General features: G+C 49.0%; 1 protein-coding gene across 2 annotated transcripts in view; it reads left to right on the top strand.

Annotated features, from left to right (window-relative positions):
- Positions 1 to 2,382: 2,382 nt before the first annotated feature.
- Positions 2,383 to 10,196, top strand: part of Kcnd3 (potassium voltage-gated channel subfamily D member 3) — a 204,069-nt gene continuing 196,255 nt past the window's right edge. For both annotated transcript variants that reach the window (XM_048814516.1, XM_048814517.1), the window contains exons 1-2: positions 2,383 to 2,492; positions 6,520 to 7,697. In XM_048814516.1, the coding sequence (XP_048670473.1) occupies positions 6,592 to 7,697 (1,106 nt within the window). In that variant the 5' untranslated portion in view covers positions 2,383 to 2,492; positions 6,520 to 6,591. The remainder of the gene's footprint in view (positions 2,493 to 6,519; positions 7,698 to 10,196) is intronic.

Below are 10,196 nucleotides of genomic sequence, written 5' to 3'. Positions count from 1 at the left end.
GGAAGGATTGGGGGTGGGGCCGGTGCCGTGGGGGAGCCGGCAGCCGGTCCGGAGGCGTCGGTTCCCTCCGGCTGTGAAGCCACCTCCGGGCAGCTAGGCGCTGTGAGGTTTGGGGGTGGGGGTGTGAACCTCTGCCCTCTTTCCATTGGCCTGCCTTCCCTCCGGGGTGCCAGAGGCAGCGCCTCAGGATCCCGCTGCAGGTGGCGGCGGCTTGCACCGTCCCCGCTCTTTGTGAGCTGAGAAGGAGAGAAATGGCTGAGAGTGGATGCTGGGAGCGGTTTGGGGCGCTTTGCAAAGTTCTCCAGCCCGGCGAGCCTGCGGTGTGCCTACCAGAGGCTGGGGGCCCGTCCATCTGGTCCTGCCCGGCGCCCCTTCCACCCTGCAAGCTCTGGGAAAGGTCTCTCTCAGTGACACCAGAGGCCATCGCAGCCCTGGTGAAGGGGTTCCAGTGACTTGCTTTACGAGGTGTTTACACTGGGGGTGGGGGACAGAAGGGACTGGGCAGAGAAGTTACCTGGAATCAACTAAATTCCTGCACTTGTTTAGTGCTGACATTTGAATCAGATCCAAGATGTTCTGCTTTTCTCCCGGGCTGTCCTGATAAGTCAGCAACAGGCTGAGGTTCCAGACCTGGAATCTTAACAGCAAAAAGAAGTGTATTCCTTGCTAGAGAGCGTCTGAACTTTCTTGGGGTCCTAAGGCACAGTGTTTGTAAGACCAAGCATGTGTTGCTGTATTTTGCATGAATATATATGATAAATTTCCGCCTTATTTTTTGTTACTTCAAGCGAATCTGGATGTTTAATGTCCGTAGAAGGGGCTCCTAGGTGTGCGCAAATTAAAGGCAAGGCATGTGCACCTTTCCCATTGTGGACATACATGGGCACACGGAAAGGAATTACGTGTTAATTTTTTCTTGTCTCTACTTGAATGCAACACAAGGCAATACACAGGGACCCCCAGAGGAAGAAAGATTAGTGACTTGTTCCCCTTTATTGTTGAGGTTGAAGAAAAAGAGTTCAGGAAAGTGCCTTGGCCAGCCTAGGAGTGGCACTGTAGAGAAGAGGATCTCTGTGCCCCAGGCCTGTGCCCCTTGGATCTCCAGCTTGACTCACCTTTTCGGTTTCATGCCTGCCAACCCAAACCCTGGGGACACAGTAGAAACCCTCTGGATCCTGGGCACCTTCCCCTGTCCCCAAACCAGCCCCATTCTGAGCCAAGGGGGATGTGATATAAGATTATGGAAAGTAAGTTTCCAGAGACTCTCCACGGAGGTCATTGAAGGGCAGACCTTGGGGATATGACATTTTTGCTGCTTTGTGCCTGTGCTGAAGTTAGGTGTCAAGCCCTAGGCTGGGTTCTGTAGTCACTCTTCCTGTTTTTGGTCTTATACCTTCAAAACAGAAGCTGTTTAATAGGGCAGCTGACTTTTGAAAGCAGGAAAAAAAAATGTGTTTCCCTTTTCCAGAATTTTTTACCTTTGTCCTTTCAGAGCTTACCTGTTTTAAATGTCTTCCCCACCCCCTCCCCACTGCCAAATCTTTTCCACTGTCAAATTCTTCTGCCGAAAACAAAAATAGCTTCAGATTTTTCATTTGTAAAGCGTCCACGTCCTAGTAAAACCTTGGCATTTGAGGCATGTGCAGTGCCATTGGCTGGAAATGGGGCCGAACGGTAATGCCTGTTGCAGGATTCATACCCAGGCTGGCTCTGGGAGGTGTTGGTGCCTTCAGCAGTGAGTGGTGCAGTGGCCGCCATGGAAAAGCCCTGATCAAGCAGGTCATGCCTGCAGGATTGTATGCTGGTATGGTTGGTGTGGCTTTGGACATGGTACCTGGTGGGACACTGTCCTTCCCTTCCAAACCCAGGTGTATGCCCATCCATGTATGTGTGCATGTACACACATGTGTGCACACACACAGAGAAAGTAGCAATGGGATGATTGCTCTTTTTTAATACCTTTAACCAGGAGGACAAATTCTGAGGCTCTAGAGATAGGCTGGTACTTTTTTGACCTTCTTCAGGAAGATTGTCCTGCATTAATTCATGGGGTAAATGTTTGGCCTTGGACCAAAGACTTTATGATAGATACAGAGGGGGGTATTTTTTGCCCTCCCCTGAGCTCTCAATTATCCATATAAAAGCAGTTTATAAAATACTCATGGCCTTTAGAAAAGAGGAAATTGGCTTGGGATTAAGAGAGTAAGGTGATGGGACTCAGTTTAGCAGAGACAGGTACTGGCATTGTGGCTTGGGAATCAGACGGAGCTGAACTTGGAGAATGGAAGGGAAAGGGTATCATCCCCTCAGGGTGTACAGCCATGCAGCTGGCCAAGCAGGGTTCCACAGGGTATCTTCTGATTCAATAGTCTTACTTTTTGTCACTTGACCCCTCTGCAGGTCCTACCTCTTTGAGCTCCATTCTGGGATAAAGCAAGGATGTTAAGGGTCAGAAGCTCAGGGCCCAGAGTCTGAGGCCTGGCCCCTTCTAGGTGAGTGACCAGGGGTTCTGTGGTCAGACCAGGCCTTGGGTTGCCTTGGGTTCCAAGTGACTCAGGTTGTGTGCCCTGTTCTGGGCCCCAGCCTCATCAGTAATTCCCAGAACTCCCTCTGCTGAGACGAAGCTCAGGCTAATTGCATCCCCACAGCAACAAGCCCAGATGCTCTACTTCCCGCTCTGCACGGCCAGCTGTCATGAGGCTGTCTCAGTGAGACCAGAGTTACATTCCTGATGTCCTGGATCCAGTAGAATTGGAGATTTTTTGAACCAAAGGATCCCCTGTCATTTTCTTGTCCCATTCTTTCATTTCACAGATGAGGACTCTGAGACTCAGAGGGTAACAGTGGTTTGCTTACAGGTTCAGGATAGCACTGAAACAGGAATGCAAGTTCTCCAGAGCCCTTGCTATCTGCTGCCTGGGGAAGGCAGGGAGGGGAGTCTCTGTATCCTGCCCTTGTCTGTCAGGAATGTCGTATTTGGCCATACCTAGATCAGGAAAGCCTTTTGGTAGTGAGCTGATGAATGGTCTATTTAAAAATTGTCAATTCCTGTATACGTGAAACTTAGTCACTTTGAAGGAAATTTTCTGATTCCCATGGGCAGAAACATCATAGGATTTTTGTGGAAAAAAGTTCAGTGCTATGTAGAAAAGTGCCTCCCACAGTGCCCAGGGCATTGTCAGTGCTCAGTAAACATTACCTAAGTCAGAATTGGAACCTCTGTGACCAACGTCTAGATTGTGGGCTTGCTTCCCAGCAGCTCCCTGGTCTCTTGGAAAATTAGCCAAGTGTGCTGAGGGACAGTAAAATCTCCTGTCCAAAAAAAAAAAGCATAGTTCGTTCATTATGAGGGTAAATTTATTGAAGAAAGATAGACAATGCAGGATGTGTTCCTGCATCTTTTGTTAGTGGCATGTGGGCTACCCACTGTCTTGGATAAAAGATCCCCATTCATTCCTTGCATCTCTTGGTTTCCCTAATCAAGATCCCATCAGGCCTGTGCTGTTTTTCTATTCTCTGAGTGGTGACACTTATGGGCAATATCCTTGTCTTTGCTGTTGTCTTCTGTAGCATCTGGATCAACCCCCCTTTTTTAGGGAGCAGAGGGACCTATGAGATTTCCCTTGGTGTGCAGGGGGGATAATTGAGGCAGATTCCAGCTCCTTGAGGATACTTGACTGAGGCTACAGTGAGTCAGAAGCAGACACTCAATTCTAGGGTTCTTTTGATTCAGCTCTGTCTTCAGAATCCACTATCTTTTGGAGAAAGAACACCCATCCTTGATGTCCCTGAAATACATTAGCAAGGCACAGAGTAAAATCAGTGGACCACAAATGGTGCCAACTTGAGTGCCTACTCCTGCACTGCACTGTGCTTCTCCTGGCTTATGATGGAAAAGTTGAGGTGTCATGGCCTTTGCCCTTAAAGAGCTTAGTGTGGGCTGGGGAGAGCCAGGGAGTGGCCTGGCTGCACTTTTAACTCTGCATTGAGACTGCCTGGGTTTAAAGCTCTCTGCGTCCTTATCACATCCTTTAGACAATTGTTATAACTCCTTATACTTGTTTTTCTTCATCCACAAAATGAGGACTAGGAGGGTGTGTAGCACACAGGGCTTTTGATGGGCTAGATGGAGATGAGGCATGGAAGCATGGGGTCCTGTACCTGGCGTGATCAGTGCTCAGTAAACTGCTGGCAAGGGAATCTCTGTGCTGCCACTTTGGGGATTGCTAGACTGCTCTGTAACTGTAAACCTTAGTTTTTCTTATCTATGAAGCAAGAGACATGATAGACTCTTCTTCCTAGGATTGCTGTGAAGATTCAATGACACAAACCATGGGAAATGGTGCAAAGCTTGCATAGAATAGGTGTTAAATTGCTGTTAGCTATTATTATTAATAAGATGTATGTAAAGAAGGTGCAATCCTGGCCAGAGGGTGGTGTGCACTAAAGTAGAGAGGCAAAATACTGAGAGCCCAAAGGAAGGAAAGCATCTTACAGTGGGGAGATGAGGAGGCATCTCAGGGAAGGTGATGAACAGGTAGGATTCTAATAGGCAGGGTGAGGGGGAGGGATACTCCTGACAGAAGGATGAATGACCTAGAGACAAACCTTCCCCAGGTCCGTTCACGAGCTAGTGCTCATTTTGCTGGAGGCCAGGATAGGTGCAAAGGCCGTTCAGCTGGAATGTTAATCCAGGATCCATTGTGGAGATGCTGGAATGCCAGGCCAAGGAGTTTGGATTTTATTTTACAGGCTGTGGGATAAAACACAATTGGAACCTTGCTTTGGGGAGGATCCTCTGAGTAGAATAGATTTCAGGGGGACAGGAGAAATGAGGTGGAGGGTGAGAGTGAGAGATAAGAATTCCAGTGGGAAGGAGGCTGGAGGGAATCTGGGCCATCACGAAGACATTAAGAGCAGCTGTTTCATTATTTGTCAATTCTTGGGGTGGGACTATGAAAAAGATGTGCCAGGTGACAGGCCTGGAGTTAGGAATGCTAAGCAAAAGGTAAAGGACACCTTTTTGCAAGGAGGTAGCGTAAACCTGTCCACTTTCAAAGGCATCCAGGTGGAAGTGTCCAGTAGCATCTCAGAGCAAGAGAAACTTAGATGAGCCAGGAGTCAGAAGATCAAGCAGGATTTTAGAGAGCAATAATGAAGATCAAATCCCACTACAAGTCTTTGTGTAACAGAAAAAACTCCAGGACTCACCTCTGCCTCGTTTATTTAAACACAGAGTCAAATCAAGTGAGTTCCAGAGGATCCAAATAATTTGAGTTAGGATTTGTTCTGTGTGATCAGTTTAGGATTAGTGGAGATGAGTGTGCCAACCCCAAACAATTTTCCGTCGCTGTTACGTGTGTTTCTGTGTCACCACATGTCTTCCTACAGATGGTGTACATTTGGCGATTGCAGAGTCATTTCACTATCATCTTTAAAAAGCCAGATTTGGGAAGGTAAATGTGCTTCCCAAAGCCAAATATAATTATCCATGCCACTGTCCTCTCCATTCATGCAGGTGATAGGGAAATAAAGAGAGCTGTGGGTGAAGGGACAAAGTGGCCCAGCTCTGGAGGAATCTCCAAGGGTGGAGCAGGGCCAGGTGAGAGAGGATGGCTTGGGAAGGATTATTGTTATATAACTAGAAGGAGCTATGGATGCTGGGCAGATGGAGATGGGAAGCAAGGAATATAGGATAGGGATGGCAGGGCTTAGATCAGCTTCCTCTGGGGAGGGAGAGGGACAATACATGGAAGCCAGGTGAACCAAGAATCCAAGAGATCCTGACCAGCCTCACAACTATGTCATTCCATCAGGGTTCTTAGGGGCATAATTAGACATTAAATTAACAGGGACAGAAGCAAGACCAAGTATCCCCAAAAGTAGCATTCTGTCAGAGACAGACTCCTCCCAGAGGATGAGGACAGAGCTTCACTAAGCTAGGCCTACTGTGGTCACCTGTGGGTGGCAGAGAATTTTCCAGACCTGGGTAGCCCCAGCCCCAGCCTCCCCAGGGAGGAGGAGTAGAAAGGATATATTTAGTTGATCTCCCTCATCCACACCCCATTCCTGATTACCCTGGTGGATGAAGTGAAATAAAAATTAGCATGTTTATCCCACTTTTAAATTCGTTTAATGAGAACTCATTTACCCTCTCCCAATTTAAATTCGTAATAACGCCATAACCTTTCAGAGCTGATTATTACCCGAGTCTTCCCACATCTTCCTGCTAAAGAGGCTTTCCCTCCAAATGCTCCTGAGCCCTCTCGGAACTTGACAATTTGTCAGTCAGCCACATCTGGTGATCCCGCCCTCATGCCCCACCCCCTGCTAGGTGTGCTCCCTAAGTGGGGAGGACTGAAAAAAAAAAATCAAGTCCCCTCTCTGTGATGGTTTCCGTTTTATCAAGTCGTCTTGGAGACTGTTTCACTCACCAGTGACCCTTTCCTCTGTTCTTTTTCCTGCCGGTGACTCAAGATGGACTCAGCCCTCCTCTCTCTGCTCTCTCCTGTCTCCCAGGGGTCGCCGAGCTAACTCCAAGCTGGTGTGCAACGTGTCCGCGCAGTTCCCGGCCCAAGAGCTGGAGTCACCATGGCGGCTGGAGTTGCAGCCTGGCTGCCTTTCGCCCGGGCTGCGGCCATTGGGTGGATGCCCGTGGCCAACTGCCCCATGCCCCTAGCCCCGGCCGACAAGAACAAGCGACAGGATGAGCTGATCGTCCTCAACGTGAGCGGGCGTCGGTTCCAGACCTGGAGGACCACGTTGGAGCGCTACCCGGACACACTGCTGGGAAGCACCGAGAAGGAATTCTTCTTCAACGAGGACACCAAGGAGTATTTCTTTGACCGGGACCCGGAAGTGTTCCGCTGCGTGCTCAACTTCTACCGCACGGGGAAGCTGCACTACCCGCGCTACGAGTGCATCTCCGCCTACGACGACGAGCTGGCCTTCTATGGCATCCTCCCGGAGATCATCGGCGACTGCTGCTACGAGGAGTACAAAGACCGCAAGCGCGAGAACGCCGAGCGGCTCATGGACGACAACGACTCCGAGAACAACCAGGAGTCCATGCCCTCGCTCAGCTTCCGCCAGACCATGTGGCGCGCCTTCGAGAACCCGCACACCAGCACCCTGGCCCTGGTCTTCTACTACGTGACTGGCTTCTTCATTGCTGTCTCGGTCATCACCAACGTGGTGGAGACGGTGCCTTGTGGCACGGTCCCCGGCAGCAAGGAGCTGCCGTGCGGAGAGCGCTACTCGGTGGCCTTCTTTTGCCTGGACACTGCCTGTGTCATGATCTTCACGGTGGAGTACCTCCTCCGGCTCTTCGCGGCGCCCAGCCGCTACCGCTTCATCCGCAGCGTGATGAGCATCATCGATGTGGTGGCCATCATGCCCTACTACATCGGCCTGGTCATGACCAACAACGAGGACGTGTCCGGGGCCTTCGTCACGCTCCGGGTCTTCCGCGTCTTTAGGATCTTCAAGTTCTCGCGCCACTCCCAGGGCCTGCGGATCCTGGGCTACACCCTGAAGAGCTGCGCCTCGGAGCTGGGCTTTCTCCTCTTCTCCCTCACCATGGCCATCATCATCTTTGCCACTGTGATGTTTTACGCCGAGAAGGGCTCCTCTGCCAGCAAGTTCACAAGCATCCCAGCCTCTTTTTGGTACACCATTGTCACCATGACCACACTGGGGTAAGTCAGCACTGGTAGACTCCACGAGGGTGGAGGTTGGGTGGACCGTGAAGCTTTGGATTGGTATCAGGCCTGGGGAGAGGAGCAGGGAGTGCCTCATCCAAGTCGGAGAGCATCACCACAAGGGAAAATGAACATGAGTGGTTGGTTTGGGCGTGTGAGCTGCTCTGAATTGATTCTTTTCGGGGGTGGGGCATGTGTTTTATAAAAGGTGGAAAATTAAGCCACTATTTCTTTTGTCAGCCATGCATTGTGTGTGTGTGTGTGTGTGTGTGTGTGTGTGTGATGTGGGGTTGGGGGAGTTGATGGCTGTATCCTGAGGAGCATCTGCGCCTCTAAGGGCTGTCGTGGGGAGGAAGAGGGCTCTGAGAAGTTCAGTGAATGTGGTAATGAAGGTGTAGATTTCCCTTCCCAGAAGACACCCAGAGCATTCTTTCTGGATTCTTCCTAGTATATTTGCCAGCTGTTTTCTCATTTGCCTTATTTTTTTTTTCTCTGCCGCCACAAATGATCAAGGGTTCAGTCGCTCTGAGCAGACTTTCTCTAAGTGACCCTGAACTGGGGTTTTGCCTAAAAAGTGAGGCACCTGTTTTCTCTTTTCTCATTAAAGGAGGAAAGTCTTGTTTTCTCAGCCTGAATCAATGATGGAATGACCTGGCCCACCTGGTAGCAGTGAGATCATCTGAATGGATCACATGGTCAGACAGAAGCGGCAGCATCATCATAGGAAGGGAGAGGTGCTCAGGGAGGTCTCAGGGGACTGTGTCTCTTCCAACTCTAGGAGGACTCCTCTTCACTGAGGTCACAGAAATGTACTTATGGTGCAGGGATGTGAAGCTTTCCATCAGAGGCAGGGGACTCAGGAAGGAGATTACAGTCTTCACCCTAACTGGATGAGAGCCAATAAAGGCATCTTTATGGAGACATGGATTTCATAGGGGTTTCTGCTTCAGCTGTCGGAAGCCATTGAGGCTAATGCAAAATCCCTCCACAGTTCATATGCTGGGTCTATATTTGCTTAGGCCAGGGAGCGTTGTATTGCTGATGGAGAATTCATGACACTTTTTATTTGGTCTTTGACAATTCCATTGGTGGCATCCTGGTGATTTGATTTCTTTTCCTGGCGGGAACCCCATGGCGGTGGTGTCGGTTTTTCCATAGTGCTGTGTATGCTTATTGGGAATGACTGAGCAGGTGATGGGACCTTTTAAAATGATTATATTTGTCATTCTGCCACAAGGGAGGGGAAGGGGGGAGAAAGGGGTGTCATAATCCATTTGTGAAGGCCACATTCAATTGGGACATTCTCTTTACCTCTGTGTCTAACAGAAGCCTCCCTGCCCCTTCCTCCCACTCCAACACACACACACAGACACACACACAAACACACACACACACACATTCTCTTTTTCAAGTAGCTGCTCGCCCGGGGTGGGTAAGAATTTGGGGTTATTTGACTTTGTTTTTCCTGGTTCAAGTGGTAGATGTGAGCTTTTGGGCATACTGGGATATTGAAGTATAAAATGGGCCTGGAAGCTGACTGCTGTCAGGAGAAAGAGGCACTTTTGTGGCTACTAGACCATCCCTTCACCTTCCTGAAGGGGACCTCACCCATGGCCAGGGACACACACCCCAGATCCCAAGGTATTCTCCTGATATGGCCCTGACTGCCCAGTGTCCTCAGGTTTCTTTTGATAGGACTCATGACAACAGAGGGAGAAACTTTTATAGGAATAAACCCTGAGTACACTGATGGATGTCAGAATTAAAATTAAATCATTTCAGAGGACATCAATGGAAACTTCACTGGCCACCTGCCCGTTACTTTTTATTATTAGTAGAACAACATATGGGTGTCTACTATGTGTCAGCACTGTGCTAAGCACTTTGCATATATTAGCTCTGAGTCTTCACAATAGTCCTGCTAAGTAGGAACAATTCTATACCCTCTAAAGATACAAAAGGTGAGACTCAGAGAGGTTAAGTAAATTTCCCATAATCACAGATAAAGGGCAGAGCTAATTTTCAAAAGCTAGGGCCTTCTGCCCATTCTTTTTTTTCACTCTGTCACTCCACTCGTTCTCAATCCACCAGGGCCCAGAGATAGAAATCAGACCTTCAGGTTTATTGCCTTTTTAGATGGCCTCAGGGTATGATATTCTATTCAGGTCATATTACTAGTCCAGAAAACATCTGCTCAGTGAGTACTGCATTTCAGGCACTGTACCAGGCACAGAAATTTTATACATGAAACATTTCTTTCTAGGCAGTTTAAAGTACTGCTTTAGATATTAAAGGCTGCTTTCGTAGCAAGATCCAGTGTTTTACTGCTGCCAGAGAAACAGCTAATTTCCTTTAGCATTTGCCCTATAGTTCAAGGGGCAAGTCTAGCATGAGGGCTGGACAGTCTTGGCTTCCTATTTACTTTCTTAGGATGGAGACGGGTGAGCAGATAGACTCTAAGAGTGAAGGGAAAAATGAAGAGAAGGATGCTTGCAT

This window comes from Marmota marmota, unplaced genomic scaffold (genome assembly GCF_001458135.2).
Source record: "Marmota marmota marmota unplaced genomic scaffold, marMar, whole genome shotgun sequence".
NCBI classification, from domain to species: domain Eukaryota; kingdom Metazoa; phylum Chordata; class Mammalia; order Rodentia; family Sciuridae; genus Marmota; species Marmota marmota.
Note: the sequence above shows the minus strand (reverse complement) of the source record. Positions and strands in the feature narration are given on the sequence as shown.